Genomic DNA, 17772 nt, shown 5'->3' with positions numbered 1-17772 from the left:
GAAGGAGAAACGGAGAAGGAGGAAAAGCGGGAGAGGAAGAGGAAGGAAGATAGAAGATGGGTAGGAGGAGAAGACGAGAAGAAGAGGAGGAGGAAGGAGGAAGGAGGAACAAGAGAGACGGGGGGAAGGATACCGACAGAGGAGGATGAGGAGGAAAGAAGAGGAGGAGGAAAGAGGAAGGAAAGAAAGAGGAAGGAGGAGGAAGGTAAGAAGAAGGAGGGAAAGGTGCGGAACATGAAAGAGGAGGAAGGGAAAGAGGAGGAAGAGAGAAGAGGAGGAGGAAAGAAGAAATGAAGAGGAGGGCGAGGATGGAGGATAGAGGAGCAAGAAAGGCGGAAAAGGAAGAAAGAGGAGGAGGAGGGAGGAGGAGAAGAGGGAAGGAAGAGAGGGGAGGAGGAGAGGAGGAGGGAGGAAGGAGGAGGAAAGGAGAAGAGGAGGAGGGAGGAGGGAAGAGGATAGGAATAGAGGGGAAGAGGAGAGGAGGAAAGAGGCGGGGGAGGAAAGGGAGTAGGAGGAGGGAGGAAGGGAAAAAAGAGGGGAGGAACGGAGGAGAGGAGATAAGAGGAGGAGGAAGCAAAGGAGGGCGAGGAAAGAGGCAGAGGAGGAGGAGGAGAAGAGGAAGTATAAGGAGCGAAGAGGAGGAGGAAAAACGGGAGGATGACAGAGGGAAGAGAGGAAGAGGAACGAGGAGAGGAGGAGGAAGCGGAGGAAGAAGAGGAAGAAGAGAAAAGAAGAGGAAGAAGAGGTAGGAAAAAAAGAAGAGAAGAGGCGAAAAGGAGGAGGAAGGAAGAAGAAGAAGAGGAAGAAGAAGGAGGAGGCGGAGGAGGGAAAACGAGGGAGGCGGAAGAAGAAGAAGAGGGGGAGGAGGAAGAGGAGGAGGAGGAAGAGGAGAAAAGGGAGGGGGAGGAATGAGGAGAAGAGGCAGAAGGAGAGGCGGAGGAAAGACGGGAGGATGAGAGAGGCGGAAGAGGAAGCGGAAGAAAGAAGGGAAGACGGAGGAGGAGAAGGAGACGAAGAGGGGTGAGGGAAGGACAGACAAGACAGACGAGGGGAAGGATACCGACAGAGGAGGATGAGGAGGAAAGAAGAGGAGGAGGAAAGAGGAAGGAGATGGAGAGGAGGAGAAGGAGGAGAAGGAGACGAAGAAGACGAAGAAAAGAAGAAGAAGAAAAGAGACGAAGAAGAAGAGGGAGGAGGGAGGAGGCGGAGGGGGGGAGGAGAGGAAGGCGGAGGAGGAGAGGGAGGAGGGGAGAGAGAGGAGGAGAGAGGAGGAGGAGAGGAGAGGAGAAGGAGGGGAGGAGGAGGAGGAGGAGAGAAGTAGGAGGAGGCGGAAGGCGGAGGAGGCGGAGGGAGGAGGGAGGGAGGGAGGAGGAGAGGAGGGGAGGAGGAGAGGAGGAGGAGGAGAGGCGGGAGGAGGAGGAGGGAAGGAGGAGAGGAGGAGGAGGGAGGAGGCGCGGAGGAGTAGGAGGAGGAGGAGGGGAGGAGAAGAGAAGGAGAAGGAAGAGAAGAAGAGAAGAAGAAGAGAAGAAGAAGAAGAAGAAGAAGAAGAGGAGGAGGAGGAGGAGAAGAAGAAGAAGAAGAAGAAGAAGAAGAAGAAGAAGAAGAAGAAGAAGAAGAAGGAGAATTAATAAAAATATATGAACAACAAATGGCAACAAATACATATCTATCAACAATTGAATCTAAAAATCAAAATAAACAAACAAGAAATCTAAAAACAAAATAAACTAGTGAATAAAATAGAAAAAAAAATTGGAACACTAATTGATTTGACTCAGTGGCTAGAGTGTCAGCCTGTGGTCGGGGCATAGGCAGAAGGCAGCAACATTGATGTGTCTCATATTGATGTTTCTCTTTCTCCCTCCCACCATTCCTCTATCCTTCCATTTCTTTCACTCTCTAAAAAAGCAATGGAAAAAATATCATTGGGTGAGGATTAACAACAACAAAAAATGTGGATTCACATCACAAATGAGCCAATTATGCTCCTCCTTCTGTTTTTTTGTAACCATAATTCATAAGACCCTGGAGTGATTAACATCTTATAATTGCTATGTAACTAAACTGGCTATAGCTAGCTTTAAATACATAGAAAGCTACTTTCTTTGAGAAATCCAACCCTAATTGGCTTAACCAGCCCAATGTAACATATAACTAGGCCTAGGGTCTTCACACTAAATTCCCATAAAAACTGTAGCAATGAAGATGAAGTAACTGTCTTGATAAAATAATTCAATGATTAAATAGGAAAATCAGATTTTAAAAAGACAATACCAATTACAGAATGGAGAGCTTCATTTTGTATCAGTGCTGAAGGGAATGATGTCATTTTCTCTTCCTTTTTCTGATTCTTTAAATAATCACCTACGGAGGTGTTAAAGTCTGAGAATTTCCATTCAGTGTAGTTCACCTGCTACAGAATAAATACAACAAATAAAATCACATACAATTATATTGTAAAATTATAATTATTTAATAAAATTAATAATCACATTAATATATAATTGATGCAATACAAATTATCCTAGATAATAAAAGTCTAGCCGAAGCCGGTTTGGCTCAGTGGATGGAGCATCAGCCTGCAGACTGAGGGGTCCCGGGTTCGATTCTGGTCAAGGCGTGTACGTTGGTTGCAGACACATCTCCAGCAAGGGGTGTGCAGGAGGCAGCAGATCAATGTTTCTCTCTCATCGATGTTTCTTTTCTTTCTTTCTTTTTTTTTTTTTTTTTAATATATTTTATTGATTTTACACAGAGAGGAATTGAGAGGGACAGAGAGTTAGAAACATCGACCAGCTGCCTCTTGCACACCCCCCATTGGGGATGTGCCCGCAACCAAGGCACATGCCCTTGACCGGATTCGAACCCGGGACCTTTCAGTCTGCAGGCCGACGCTCTATCCACTGAGCCAAACCGGTCTCAGCTCTCATCGGTGTTTCTAACTCTCTATCCCTCTCTCTTCCTCTCTGTAAAAAATCAATAATATATATATATTTTTTTAAAAATCTAATATGCTAAGTGTCTGACCATTTGACTGTTTGACCAGTCGCTATGATGAGCACTGACCACCAGGGGGACAACACTCTGACTGGTAGATTAGCTTGCTGCCAATCAGAACTGGGCAAGACAGGCCAGACATGCCCTGGAGCCCTCCTGCAGCCCCTCTCCGGCCCCAATCGTGCACCAGTGGGATCCCTCAGCCTAGCCTGCACCCTCTTGCAACCCCGGGACCTCTCAGAGGATGTCAGAGAGCCAGTTTCAGCTGTCCAGGCTGAGGGACCCCACTGGTGCATGAATCCATGCACTGGGCCTGTAGTTATAACATAATAATGTAATATAAAATCACATAACACATATTTATAATCTCATATGTACATATTTTTAGGTGCTACATAGTAACTCGAATCCACTTTCCTATGAAGAAAAGGCAGTATCAAGCACACAGTAGGTGTTCAATAAATACTTGTTCTTTTTTTTTTTTTTTTTTCCCCAATTGATTTGTAGAGAGAGAGGGAGAAGGAGTATTGTAGTAAAATATAGAAATGTTTTAAAATGCCAAAAAATGTTTAAAAGGTTTTAAAAGATTTAAGTTAACATCCTGAAACTTAAAGAGAGATATTAAGAACACATCCCCCACTGTCCTGAAGCGTGTGTACTCCATTGATGAGGATTTGAACTTAGAGTGACTTGCCCTGAAACCCTAGGCCTGAAGACATATACTCCTCCCCCTCCCCAGAGTGTGACTGAGTGCTTACAGTTTTGTTTACTGATATGTCCATTGGAACTACTGTTAAACTTGAGATCTTGTTATGCATTTTGTTTGCCAGAATCCCCTACTCCCCCCTGGACTGCCGTGGGTACCACAGGCTATTAGAAGGGTCCCCAAACACCATTCAAAGGGATCATTGCTTGGTCGCTGGACGCCTAGTCAAGGCTGATTGCTTTGATCCCTGCGCTGCGCTGCGCTGGTGGCTTTGATCACTGGACGTTATCTTGGCTGATGGCCTTCAGTTTGGGGGCAGTCCCCTTCCCCGCCTCGCTCAGCTCCACTCCGGGCCCAACGGTGGGGCCTCAGATGGATTCGAGCTGTGCACAGGGACCTCTGAAGGCAGAAGCTTCATTCCTGACCTGACCAGCAGCCGGAGAAGGCGCCGCTGCTGCCACCAAAGGAAACCTCATTCCGGGAGCTCCCTCCGAGCCTGTACCCCGGCACCAGGAGTTTGGTGAGTAATAGTATGCCCGTGTTAATAAGCTTTGTACCCACTGCAACGATAAAAGAAAAATAAATGGCTGTGTGAATCGCAACTGTAACTATTCGTGCGGCACAATTCCTCCGGCAGCCATAGTTTTACTGATGTAAGGTCACACGAGGATGCCTGCCCCCGTCCTGCCTGCACAACATAGTCTTTTATGCTGGCAACTATTCTCAATGTCCAAACACCTATCCGCATAATTAAAGTTTATCTCAAGGGACGCCTCAGACAAACGCCCCTCCTTTCTCGGACAGGGAGATAGACAGGGAGACATAGAGAGTGCACTGACCCATGCCCCCTATCAGAGCTGGAGCCCAAACCGAGGCCTGTGCCCTGACTGGGAGGACACTGGTAACCTTCTGGTGTACAGGATGACGTGAACCGCACCAGCCAGGGCAATACTTCAATACTTATCTTTTAATTTGTTTTAATTGCAGTTGAAGTGGACTAGTAAAAACAGGTACTAAAGTTCTAAGCATAAATTGCAGATTACATAATCTGCCCCATTGAATCGGACAGTCCAGAGGTTCATCAAACTACTTGTGTGTGGAAGCACGTAGTAGCCACAAAAAGCCGTGACTATTGCCTCTCTTGGGTGTTTGCTTCTGCTTTTTCCTCTGAGAATAATGTATTTGGGGACACTACCACCCACATGTTAGTTCTCCAGATGTCTAAGGCCTTACCTGTAGTGTATTTCCACTTAAGAAGTTACGACTAAGATATTCCATTCTGTTCTTTCCTTGGATGCCTGTTCTTTTGCCATGTTTTCTCCTTGAGTAGTTTGCAACCTGGTGTTCCCTTTCCTTTCTTTCTGCCACCGGAGGAGGTTTCTTCCTCGTTGGATACCGGGCAGCTTCGATGGGAATCTCAGCAGAATCCACCTGGTCCGGAGTAAAAGGAGCAGAAACAGCCTTAGAAGATGATAGTTAACAGCCTTGATTCTCAAGAAAGGGATTTGAAGGCTAGCATGAGATGTCAGGTCTCTCCTGTCACAGAGCTGAGAGATGCCATCTCTTTCTCCTCCCCACAATGAAACCCAGTGATTGGCTTCAGGAGACGCCTCGCGGCAGTATGAAGGGTGCCGGTTAAGTTTGCAGAACACACGACATTCACAAAAGGAACTTTTTTTCCCTTCAGTTTTAATACTATTTTTTTCAAATATGCTCCATAGGATGGGTGGAGGTCTGCTACCTGGGCAGGAAAGAAAGCCTTTTCCTCCTCAGATGAGATCTCTACGCCGGGGCTGGCACCGTTCTCCTCCGTCTGAGCGTCTGGTTTCCGGAGGCTCGCGGGAGATAGATAGCACGACTTCCAATCCAGCTGTACCTGAACAGACCCGTTGGGTTTTCTCTCAGGGTCCGTTAGGTTAAAATCACCTGAGAGACACACAGACATTAGTAAGACCTGATCAAATGAAACAGGTAAGTGAGCATTTATCAGCGGCTTGTCTATTCCCTCCGTTTTTAAATTCCACCGTATTGAACACAATTAACATTCATCAAATAATCATGATGCAATACACTCAGGAGTAACGTAGAATGGTCTTGAAGATGCATGCTTCCATAGAATATTTACTTCTAATATTCCCTTAAAATATTTGGAGGGGCAGGTGGGTATCCCCAGGTTTCAAGGAGGGAGAGTCAAAGGATGTAGGGATGGGTAGAGCTTGCTTGTCATTCGTCACTCAGACGATAAACAGGATCACGTTATCATTGCTGTTACCAAATGCTGGCTATGCCTTAGGCATACAAAGGAAACCATTATCTATACTCAAGTGGTCCTTATTTCTAAAATAACAAAAGCCAAGGAAATTTAAGCAAAACAGCTTTTCCCAAAAGGCCAGACTTCTAATTGGTAATGCTGATTCATTTAACAGATGACTCACATTGTACTTCCTCTTTGGCAAAGGATGGCTGGTGAGCAGAAGTGTCAGCCTTTTGGTTTGTTTGTTTAAAGCACTTGTGATATTGGGAGGAGAGAATCCTCACACACTTCCTGGTACATCCAGATGCTTGTGAAACATGCTTGGTACACTGGCTATGTCCGTCACACTTCTTACTGAGAGCTTGGGTACCCCTGCCTCACCCTTCCAGAGAGTTCACCCTTCCTGGGTGCCCCCCACAACCCTGGGTGTGCAAGTAAAGTAAGGGAGTATGAAGTTAAGCTCCATTGGGGGTGGGGGGATATTTTAAAGAAATTTCCCTTAGTTGTGGTATAGATAGAACTCTTACTAACTTGTGTCGAATACTTTAAGGAAGGAAGAGAATTATGAGGGGGTGTGAAGGATGGTTTATAATCTGATATCTAGTCACGTGCGCTAAGAAACAATAGTTCTTAAGTAAAGACAAATACTGGGAAGCACTACAGAACTGGAAAATGTTTGTTCAGAAATAAAGGCATGACTTCAGGTTGGTGGGCCTACCCACTCGGGAATCTTGCTTTAGTTGTTGAAGCAGAAGAAGTCTGCTCTGTCGCTTTTGACAACATTCTAACATCCTTTCAGCAGGTTTTAAGAGAGACTGTGCCAAGCAAGTAATCAAAGAAAAGTAGAATTAGGGCAGGAAGGCAACACTGGGAAAGGACCATAACAACGCAGTAACCTTGAACTCCCACCTTTAATGGATTTGTTTTGTGCAAGAGGCAGCAAGGGCACTTGCACTTTGCCAAGGTAGGAGCCAGATTCTGGGTCTTCATCATCAAAAACGTATATGGACAGGGCCTCCCGTCTCAGATACCGATCCAGGTCAGAAGTCACAAGCACTGGGAACTGGGCCTGGTCTCTAAAGTAGGGATTGTTACTGGCGGGAATGATGGCCGTGTCGTGGTCAGGAAAGGTGAAGAAACGGTACATGGCATACGGACTGGGTTGGGTTCCCAGCCGTCGACTCTGGAGGCCACAGCATCTGGTGATTTCCACCTGCAGCTCATTCTGATGTTTCCAAGTCTCTGATCCGGACTGGAGAGATGGTGGTCTTGGATGGAGGAAAAGGGCAACCTAAGAGAGTTGTTGTAGGTGAAGCCCAGCATTCTTAAAGAGCAAGAACTCTGACCTAGAGAACTGGGTCACAGAGAAACCTAACCACGCTCACCTGCCTGCAGACTGGCTCGGACAGATGGCTATCTGAGGGAGATGCTGGCACTCAGGCCTTGTCTTGGAGAATGGAACAGAAAAGCTATTTTGTTCACAGCAGGGAGCTAACTAGCTCCAAGGACATGGTCTCATTTCAAACTTAGGCTTGAGCAAGGAAAGAATCTGAACTACTTGTGGTGTGACGGTTTTTCTCTCCCATTCACATTCAATGGGAGGATGAGCTGATATCATGAGCTGCTGGGATGAGGCTCCTTGGAGATGCACGGGCACATCCTTTTTCTCACCTCATCCTCCTGGGCCCTCCAGGCTCCAAGCACATTGGCTGACAGGTAGGCCTGAGCTTTTTTTCGCTTATTGCATGCCTGTACGCTGGATCTTATGGGGGAGTGCAGCCTCATCCAGTATTCTAGCACCCCAAAGTCTTCTCCACCAGCTCCTGGGTAGCAGAAGGTTTGAAAGGCATGGAGGATACAGATGGCGTGGCGAGGATCAAGAATAAAGGCAATGCCGAAACTGGTTTGGCTCAGTGGATAGAGCATCGGCCTGGGGACTGAAGGGTCCCAGGTTCAACTCCAGTCAAAGGCGTGTACCTTGGTTGCGGGCAATCCCCAGTAGGGAGTGTGTAGGAGGCAGCTGGTTGATGTTTCTCTCTCATCAATGGTTATAGTTCTCTATCCATTACCCTTCCTCTCTGAAAAATCAATTAATATATATATATATATATATATATATATATATATATATATATATATATATAAAGCAAAGGAAAGGGAGAGCACCAGAAGGGCAACTATAGACTTTGGGAAATTCTGCATTAGCCCCAGGAGCTGAGGGAAGCTGACAACACTTACCAGTAAGTGTGGCAGAGCCATGGACTCTCTCCACGGTGTCCAGCACCCTACCAAAGCAAATCCATCCAGCTGCAAGGGTGTGGTGCTCACTGCCTAGCGCCTGGTGAAGCTCAAGCTGGGCTGAAGCCCCTTGAAGGTAGTGCAAGAAAAGGGAGTCTGTCTCTACCACATACTGGGAGGTGAAGTCATAAAGAGGGTGTGGCCCCACAGCTAGAGGGGTACAGTGGGTTTCAAAATCATAGAAGGAATAGGTGCAGAAAGTGGTAGGTTGCGTGTCTTCAGCCTGAGCCAGAGCAGCAGATGTCAGGAAGGCCTGGTGAATGTGCAGTTCCAACAGATTCTCACTTTGATGCAACAGAGAAATGTTCACTTTATCCCCATCTCTGTGGGCTGGCAGTGTTTCCCGATACAACGACATCTGTCGGGTACCATAAGCCACATCTTTGAGCTGTTCTAGGGGGGAAAGAAAACTGCCTATCCATTAAAGGGCAGGGCACTCTTTCTTAGAATAAAGGAAGGTGGACAAAAGGAGCCTAGAAGCCATAGCGGAAGTCCAGGTTGTGATTATTTCAAGAAACCATGTGATTCAAAGAGAAAAGCAGCAGAATGACAACCAGGAGCTTTGAATTCTAATGGCTCAACAATCCAATATCTCCTTTAGAAGTAAGGTTCAAAAGGAGTAATGGGAAAGTAAACACTAAGCTCAGGAAAACACTGGAGGCCAAATTTATTCTACAAATGACATTCTGGCTGACAGCAACGCCTTGTGAATTAACTGGTAATTCCATCAGAGAAGTGCTAGAAACGGAAAATGTGAGTATTTCCAAAATGTTGGGATATTACCCATGGAAAGAATAGCAAGTTACAGTCGTGGTATCCCATTGGGCCCTGCTAATAAAGGATTCCTCCTCTCCAGCCAGATCAGTCCCAAGAATCTTCATTCTGTTCAGAATTTTATTTCATCATGAGAAGGCAAAGCAAACCTACTTTAAGTTAAAGAGTAATGAAGTAAAAAGTGGAGGAGGACACTTATTGGAAAGAGGCTGAAAATATTGACAATGGAATGCAAAGGTATGTTAAGACAGTCTAACAAATCTGTGTATTACCTCCCATGTCCAACCAACCAGAAACTTGATATCGGGGAGTGTTTGAGTCTTCAGTGTGTTGATGGTGAAGGTCCTATTTAAAGAGTTAAAGTAGTAGAATAAAAATATTTTTGCACATGTTAGGGTTTCTTCCCACCCAAAATAAATGAAATACAGAGATTGACATGGGTTCTTAATTGGTAAGATTAATACAACTCAAGAAAAGAAATCTAAAATTTTGCATTACAGGACACAGTTAACAATCTTAGCATATGAAGAAATTCTACAAATCAATGAAATACTGTAAGAAATGGATAAAGAACAGAAACAGGCAATTCTCAAAAGAAATAATACAAATAACTGGTAAACACAGGAAAAACTCAGTAGCCTCACCAGTAATGACAGACTGATGAAGTTAAAATAAATGAATCCTTAGAAGTAGATAAGGGTATTTATCCTGCACTATCCCAGGAGAAAGACCGTGAAACTGAAAGACATGAGAATTTCAATCCCAGGAGGGATTTCCTTTGTTAGATGGCAATGACCTTTTAACAGACTCACCCTGGCATGGATAAACCATGCCCCAGAATGGCCCACCTCCCTTTATCCTAGCTCCATGCTCACTTAGTAACCGGCTTACTGATTCTGCTTTCCCGAGAAAGGGCTGTCCTGAACAGTGGTTTCAAATATTCTCGCGGCAGCCACTATCACAGATACAACAAGTGAACATGCTGGCTTAACTATCAGTCTTTGATGAATTTTGCTTAGTGTCAGTCAGGTCTCTCATTAAGAGCAATAACAAAGCCAATTTTCTTGACAAGCAAGGCTGAGACCAGGTCCTGGTCAGCAGTGATCTACTAAAGATAGCAAGTACCACATAATGGAACTTGCAGAGGGGTCCAGTCACGTGTCCTGTTTTGCCAACATCCTCAAACTACAACAAAGAATTTAGAGCCGGTTAGAGAGAAATCACAAAAAAAGGATGATGAGAAATGAGTGATAAAATGCTATTATCTCACGAAAACTGCGATGCAGGCCTGGGTTGAGGCAACAATCATAAGAGAGGGAATGTTTACACCATCCCGAGGGCTGATGGTGATCTGCTCTCATTCCCAAAATAGTTTCAGCTATTGCTGGGCCCTGTTGAAACTCTCCGGAGAAATCAGAGAGAGATGCTGATGTACTGGAGCAAAAGAAGCTGCGAGCCACTTTTAAGACAACAAAGATGGTAGGATAAAGAACAGGAGGGGTTGTCGAAACCGGTTTGGCTCAGTGGTAGAGCGTTGGTCTGCGGACTGAAAGGTCCCAGGTCAGGGGCATGTACGCTGGTTGCGGCACATCCCCGGTAGGGAGTGTGCAAGAGGCAGCTGGTCGATGTTTGTCTCTCATCGACGTTTCTAGCTCTCTCTCTCCCTTCCTCTCTGTAAAAAATCAATAAAATATATTTAAAAAAGAAAAAAAGAAAAAAAGAAAAAAAAGAACAGGAGGGGTAAGTCGTGTGCCAGGGACACAGACAGTAGCTGTGTGTGGGTCCCAAGGAGGGGAGAACAAAATACTAAGACTTGCCAGATAGTGGGAGGCCATGGCTTCTTAAAATACCTTCCAGCTGCTTGATACGATTGTTCTTGAGGTCTAGGAGTCTGTTCAGCCTCTCCATTTTTTCTTTGTGATCTTGATTCTCATTATCAGCTTTTGTTATCATTGCATCCAGTTCCTCCTGAAACAAAATAATGTCAGAACTTTTCTACCTCAGTGGCCCAGAACTAAAGAGCCCAGATAAAAGCTGATACTTGCTGGGTAAAAGAGACGTCACTATCTCCTTTGCAGGGCCAATTCAACCACTAGGGAAAAACTTGGATTCCTCACAGACCCCTCCAGGACCAGTAATGCTATTAGTGCCCTGGGGTGCTGTTTTCCTGGGACTGGCAACATTTAAACCCGTCCGGCTCACACCTGCCATTTCCAGCCGCCGCTGGCCCCTTCACTGGCTTCTAACGCCAGTGGGCATGTGTGAGTTCTCAAGTTTTACAAAGGACAGCACTTTCTGTGTTTGCACAGGGCCTCACGTCACCTTGCATCAGCCCAACACAGAACATGTTGTTCTCAATGTGCTGAGCCCTTAACATCTTTGGAGTAACTATCTACTGTGATCCAAGAGTTAGGATAGGAAACTAGGGTCTTGCTTCATTCCCAGTCTTGGAAGGGATCCCCATGTGCCTATTTCTCTCTCCCCTTCCTGGACCCTCTTTTCTTGCACCTGATAACACACGTTGATTTTGCGCTGCAGAATAAGCATATCTCTGGTCTTTTCTAGTTCCAGTGTGGTCTCTGCAAATGATGTTTGCAACTCACTTAACACCTGGGACAGTTTCTTTCCTTCTTGTTCTTTTGGTTCACGGAGCTGTAGAGGGAAGAGCATAGGTAGAAGGGAGTATAAATATAACAGGTCCAGTAAAAACTATTCTCCATAAAGCAGTCGTTGGTAACAGTAAAATGCCAGTGGTAGAATCTAGTCCAAAATGTATGCGGACAAGTGCGCTCTCCTGGCTCCTCGCGCTCAGTAGGAGTTACGCAGCCGCTACTACTGCCTGTTTGTTTCTCATCGGATCATTCCAAGCCCTCATTTAAAGGTTTTTTTTTTTTAACTGTAAAGAGTAGAAAGAAAAACAGGTATGGATTAGGGTTGTAATCCTTCCATGTTTTCGGTAGAGGGAGCTGGCTTGGTTAAAGATGCACATACCTCTAACTGAGTGGCCTCCAGAAATGGAGCCGGGGGCGGGGCGGGCTCAGCTGGCCCGTGGTCGGTAGGTTGGGAAAGTGCGTCTTTATTCTGGAATATCTCTACTTCCTGCTCATGTTTCTGAAGCAGGTTGGTGACTTCAAGCTTCGGATCCTTGTTTTGACCTGGGGAAAAAGTAATCCGGGAAGTTGAAACTCTGTAGTTATCAGCATCCATGGTTAAAGCTGGACCAAGTATAAATCAAATTTTCCACTAATTTAATTCATTTTATAAATGTGTCCTGAGAAAAGCAATCCTCTTTTATTTCTCCAAAGGAGCTCCAGCGTATTGTCCCAGTAAAATGAGTTGATCTTTGGACTCCAAAAGCCAAACAAAAAAACCACCGGCAGAACTGGAGAGTAAAAGGTAGAACAACAACAAACAAAAACAGAGCCACTTGATTGGACTGGTTCAGTTCAAAACTTTTTTGACAGCACCATCCAAACCAGTATGCCAGCAACTCCTCTCCAACTCCATTGAGACTTCCATCTATTGACTTTCTGTGGCACCCACTCCACACCCACTCGAATCTGGAGAGAGAGTGGGCATTGGTGGGTTTGCGTGTTTAGGGAAGGAAGGTGATCAACATTTAGTGTTATCATTCTATTATCATGCACTAAACAGGGGTTAGATTAGATTACTCTGAGGTCTTTACAAGACTTCACTTGTGCTTCATACCTACTACAAGGTCCTCAATATGTGCTCCTAGCTTTATCATTTTATGGTTTCTGCTTCTAATTGAAAAGAATAATTTTTCTTTTAAAATTTTTTTTATTTTTTTAAATTACAGTTTATACTCAATATTATTTTGTATTAATTTCAAGTGTTTAGCATACTGGTGAGATATTTGTATACTTTACAAAGTGTTCCCCCTGATATTTCTTAATCCTCATCCAAGGATATCTTTCCATTGATTTTTATTTTTATTTTTAAAATATATTTTATTGATTTTTCACAGAGAAGAAGGGAGAGGGAAAGAGAGTTAGAAACATCTATGAGAGAGAAATATCGATCAGCTGCCTCCTGCACACCTCCTACTAGGGATGTGCCTGCAACTGAGGTACATGCCTTTGACCAGAATCAAACTCGGGACCCTTCAGTCTGCAGGCCTACACTCTATTCACTGAACCAAACTGGCCAGGGCTCCACTGATTTTTTAGAGAGTGGAAAGGAGGGGGAGACAAAGAGAAACATCCATGAGAGAGAGACACACATCAATTGGTTGCCTCCTGCATGTGCCTTGATCAGAGCTGGGAATCAAGCTGCACTGGTACGTGCACTTGACTGGAATCGAACCTGGGACCCTTCAGTCCACAGGCTGATGTTCTATCCACTGAGCCAAATCAGTGGATAGAACTCCCTCTGATATTTCTAGTATCCAAATGGCACCATACACATTACAATATTTGATTACATATGCTGTACTTCATATAACTATGACCGCCTCAATTTTTCTTTTAGTGTGTGTGGCTCTATCTTTTTTGGTGTTATATATTTTTTTCTTTCACTCTCTTATGTGCATATGCTAGAGTATGATGAAAGCAAAGTTTAATAAGACTAAATATCAAGGTTTAGGCTAGCAAAAAAGAGTGAGGCCAAGGTTTTTTTTGATAGTATTTTAAAATCTTTGAGTCTTTTTTTCAATATATTTATTTCAATTTTAAGATATAGTCTGATGATTAATCAGTATACACTAATACAAGTATGCTGCAGTAACAAATATGTGTTTTATCTCAGTGGCTTAACACACAAGGTTAAAGTGTGGGCTCGAGAAGTCCAGTATAGATCAAGAGACATTTTTTCATGTGAGTCTTGGGGATTCATCAGCTTTAATTTTGGCTCCAATATTTTGACATGTGGCCTCTGATGCAGTTTATATAAACTATGCAACTCAAATAACTCAGCCAAAAGGACAGGCTGCTGGGCCACTACTCTGCCTGCCAATTGCCTCCTCAGCCAGGAAACAGAACTTGTTGTTCGCAGTGTGGTGAGCCCTAAACATCTTTGGAGTAACTATCTACTGTGATCCAGGAGTTAGGATAGGAGAAAACAGTAGTGGTAACTAAGAGCAATAATTTGCTTCTCAATTTCAGGTATCAAATGCTAAAAATAAAAATAATAATAAGGCACTCAATCACTTCTAAAATGATTAATAAGAATAAAAGGCAGAGAAATTCATTTTCAATACTTTTAGTAAATCAAGTGGCCCTAGCCAGTTTGGCTCCATGGATAGAGTGTTGGTCTGTGGACTGAAGGGTCTCGGGTTTGATTCTGGTCAAGGGCACATGCCCAGATTGTGGGCTCGACACCCAGTAGGGGGCATGCAAGAGGCAGCTGATCAATGATTCACTCTCATCATTGATGTTTCTATTTCTATCTTCCTCTCTCTTCCTCTTTAACGTCAATAAAAATATATTTAATAAATAAATAAAGTGAATGTTTAAAAACATAATAGCCTAGCCGGTGTTGCTCAGTGGTTGAGCACCGACCTATGAACCAGAAGGTCATAGTTCAATTCCTAGTCTTGACACATGCCAGAGTTTTGGGCTTGATTCCCAGTAGGGGGCATGCAGGAGGCAGGCTGATCAATTATTCACTTTCATCATTGATGTTTCTATCTCTCCTTCTCCGTTCTTCTCTGAAAAAAATATAAAAAAGTATTTTTTAATACACACACACACACACACACACAAGCATAATAAATTAAGAATTGGCATCTTCTCAAATGGAAAGTCATTATGTAGAAAAAAGTGTAAGTGTGAGGTAGGTGTTGTGCTTTCTGGATTGTAAAGCTGATCCTCATTGCCAGTGTTTTTATTCTAGTTATCTATGACCAACTGAGGGATTAGAGAAATGCTGACCCCAGTTCCTTTCTCCCCAAACCGATGCCAAGGATGCCTCATTGGAGACAGCTCTGCAAGACCCAACCTACCTGTCACGCTGGACAGCTGAAGTAAGACTTTGCTCTTCTCCTCCAGCTCAGCATCCAGATGATGCTGCAACTGATCCACTTTCTGCGGTAGCTGTTCTCCTACAAGCTCTTTGCTCCAGTGATGAGGATTACTGCTGTCCAGCATGCTGAACCCGAGAAGAAGGAAGGAAGGAGTGGGGGTTTGTCAGATGGATACTCAAAGGTGTTTGATAAAATGTCTTTATTACACAGTTTCAGCATCTCCTGGGCCTAGTTCACCATTCACTGCCCTACATGTTTTTTGTGTTTTTTTCTGCCCCTGTTTTATCTGTAACTGTCAGTTACCAACTGCCATGGAACGTTGGGTCCTATTGAGTTCTTTAACATCACTTCTGTTTAGGCCTCAAATATCTCATGGGCAAACAACCCAAATTACATCTATTTCCCAAGGAACTGCCTAGCATGACGGCTTTCCTTAGTCAGGAAACTGTACCAGGATATTCTCAAGCCTGCTGGATTAAAATGAGGAACAAAATATTCCTCATTCCTCACTCTATTCCTCTATCTACCATTGCCAATGGCTAGTTTAGAGAATACTTGGCTTTGAATTAGAATATAAATTACTACACTGAGCCTAGCCGGCCTGGCTCAGTGGTTGAATATCTATAAGCCAGGAAGTTATGGTTCAATTCCTGATCAGGGACCCATCCCTTGTGGGGGGTGTGCAGGAGGCAGCCAGTCAATGCTTCTCTCTTGTCATTAACATTTCTATCTCTCTTTCCCTCTCCCTTTCTGAAATCAATTAAAAATATTTTTTTAAATGACTACACTGAAAGGTAGGAATGAATAGTTTCAATTTTTTGGTGACTGTACCCTGCAAACACCATTGTATCTAGCTGTCAGGGCAGACCAATTTTGGGTTTGTTTGTTTTATTACTCCTCATTTAATGATATTTATCATTGATTTTTAGTGAGAGTAGAAGGGAAGGGGAAGGGGGAGAGAGAGGTAAGAGAGAAAAACATCAGTGTGGGAGAGACACCTCAATTGGCTGCTTCACACAAGCACCACAACAGGGGCCAGGGAACAAACCTGCAACCCAGATAGGTGCCCTTGACCAGGAAGCTGACCTGAGACCCTTATGTTCTTGGGCTGACACTCTATCTGAACCATCTCCGGCCAGGACAGGGCAGACCCATTTTGAATGTAAAACACACATGGCCAGTCCTTGGTTGTTTACACAAGTGGAGTGATATTGATAAACTGTTATTTCTGCTTATGTCTTTTTTTCCTATGTATCACTTCAATAAATGTGGTCTAAAAACAACTGGCTTAGGCTAATATTAAGAGTTGTTGGCACTTCCTGACCATACACTCAAATGAGGGTCCAAGAAGATAATGTTCTGAATGATGAAGGGAAGAGGCCAATAGTAGTGTTTGTAACAGCGAAGCTTCAACGTGGATAATCCCCACACTACCTCATTTCACTGAGTTGAAAAGCATCACTTTTTCCTAGGATGCCCCCATACAACTTCCCCAATATATCCTCTTCTGCCTTTAACTGAATCAGAAGGCACATTTGATTTTTATTACCGGTAATTCTAGGTGTTTTTAAAAAATATATTTTATTGATTTTTTACAGAGAGGAAGCAAGAGGGATAGAGAGCTAGAAACATCGATGAGGGAGAAACATCAATCAGCTGCCTCCTGCACACCTTCTACTGGGGATGTGCCCACAACCAAGGTACATGCCCTTGACTGGAATTGAACCCGGGACCTTTCAGTCTGCAGGCCGATGCTCTATTCACTGAGCCAAACCGGTTTTGACAGTGGATGTTAGATTCTGGTGTTGCTCAAAATCTAACTAGGAGGTCTCATGATTAGATTCCCAGCCCTGGTCAGCAGTCAGCCTAGCAATGATTCTCTCCCTCTCCCTTCGTTTCTGAAATCAATAAAACTAAAAAAATGCAGCAATTAACAGTCTTATTATACAATATCTTTGCATATACATATAATAAGATTTCTTTTGTTTTGTTTTAAAGAATGCAATTGCTGGCACAAAAGATATACAGAGGTTTAACATTTTGGTAGATAGTATCAAGTTCCCTTGCAAAAACACTGTGCTGAGCTACATTCTCACTAACAGTATTGAGTACCAGTTTCCCCACATTCCTGTCAACTATGTATTATTTTTACAGTTGGGAAGGCATTTTTCTATAACTGTCTTTTATAACAAACAATGCACTGGGACCCAAATGTGGTACTCACATTTCTTCTTTTTTTTTTTTTTAATGTATTTTATTAATTTTATACAGAGAGGAAGGGAGGTACTCACATTTCTAAGAGTTTGTTATAGTTGTCGTTCAGCAATTTTCGCTCTTTTTCCAAATCATCAACTCTTTCCTGAAACTAGGAATAACAGTAGAGTGACAGATAAAATTTTAAAAGATATTGTCTTGCACAAGATTTCCCTTTTCTGTTTCAGGGTAAACCTCGTTGGGAGGTTTTCTACATTCACCTCCAATGTCTATGAGGAGACACTCAACTAGAAAGTCTTGAACCAATTAAAGACGGGATGGAAACTTTTCTTGGAATTAATGAAGATTATCTGAAATAAATGATCATGGTGTCTGAGTTTCTACTGTTAGGGAAGCAGCAGAACACTGTAGAAGAGCAAAGACTTTGGAGAACAGGCGTATCAATTCCAGTATTCCCCATTATTATAATCTTGAGCAAATTATTTAACCACGTAGAGCCTTGTGTTTCTCATTTGAAAAAAATGAAATACCCATCGTGCTGCTGAG

General features: G+C 43.7%; 1 protein-coding gene across 2 annotated transcripts in view; it reads right to left on the bottom strand.

The window, feature by feature from the left end:
* The window catches only part of RPGRIP1 (RPGR interacting protein 1), a 62415-nt gene that overhangs the window by 27495 nt on the left and 17148 nt on the right, over positions 1 to 17772 (bottom strand). Inside the window, exons 10-20 of one of the 2 annotated variants that reach the window (XM_045584248.1) lie at positions 17304 to 17377; positions 14992 to 15137; positions 12021 to 12184; positions 11538 to 11681; positions 10880 to 10997; positions 8196 to 8648; positions 7629 to 7780; positions 6867 to 7209; positions 5445 to 5629; positions 4937 to 5164; positions 2275 to 2413 (exon numbers count right to left, since the gene is read on the bottom strand). In XM_045584248.1, the coding sequence (XP_045440204.1) occupies positions 2275 to 2413; positions 4937 to 5164; positions 5445 to 5629; positions 6867 to 7209; positions 7629 to 7780; positions 8196 to 8648; positions 10880 to 10997; positions 11538 to 11681; positions 12021 to 12184; positions 14992 to 15137; positions 17304 to 17377 (2146 nt within the window). Of the gene's footprint in view, positions 1 to 2274; positions 2414 to 4936; positions 5165 to 5444; positions 5630 to 6866; positions 7249 to 7628; positions 7781 to 8195; positions 8649 to 10846; positions 10998 to 11537; positions 11682 to 12020; positions 12185 to 14991; positions 15138 to 17303; positions 17378 to 17772 lie in introns of both variants that reach the window. The other variant, XM_036448314.2, reaches the window with a different exon arrangement.

This window comes from Pipistrellus kuhlii, unplaced genomic scaffold (genome assembly GCF_014108245.1).
Source record: "Pipistrellus kuhlii isolate mPipKuh1 unplaced genomic scaffold, mPipKuh1.p scaffold_m20_p_1, whole genome shotgun sequence".
NCBI classification, from domain to species: Eukaryota; Metazoa; Chordata; class Mammalia; order Chiroptera; family Vespertilionidae; genus Pipistrellus; species Pipistrellus kuhlii.
Note: the sequence above shows the minus strand (reverse complement) of the source record. Positions and strands in the feature narration are given on the sequence as shown.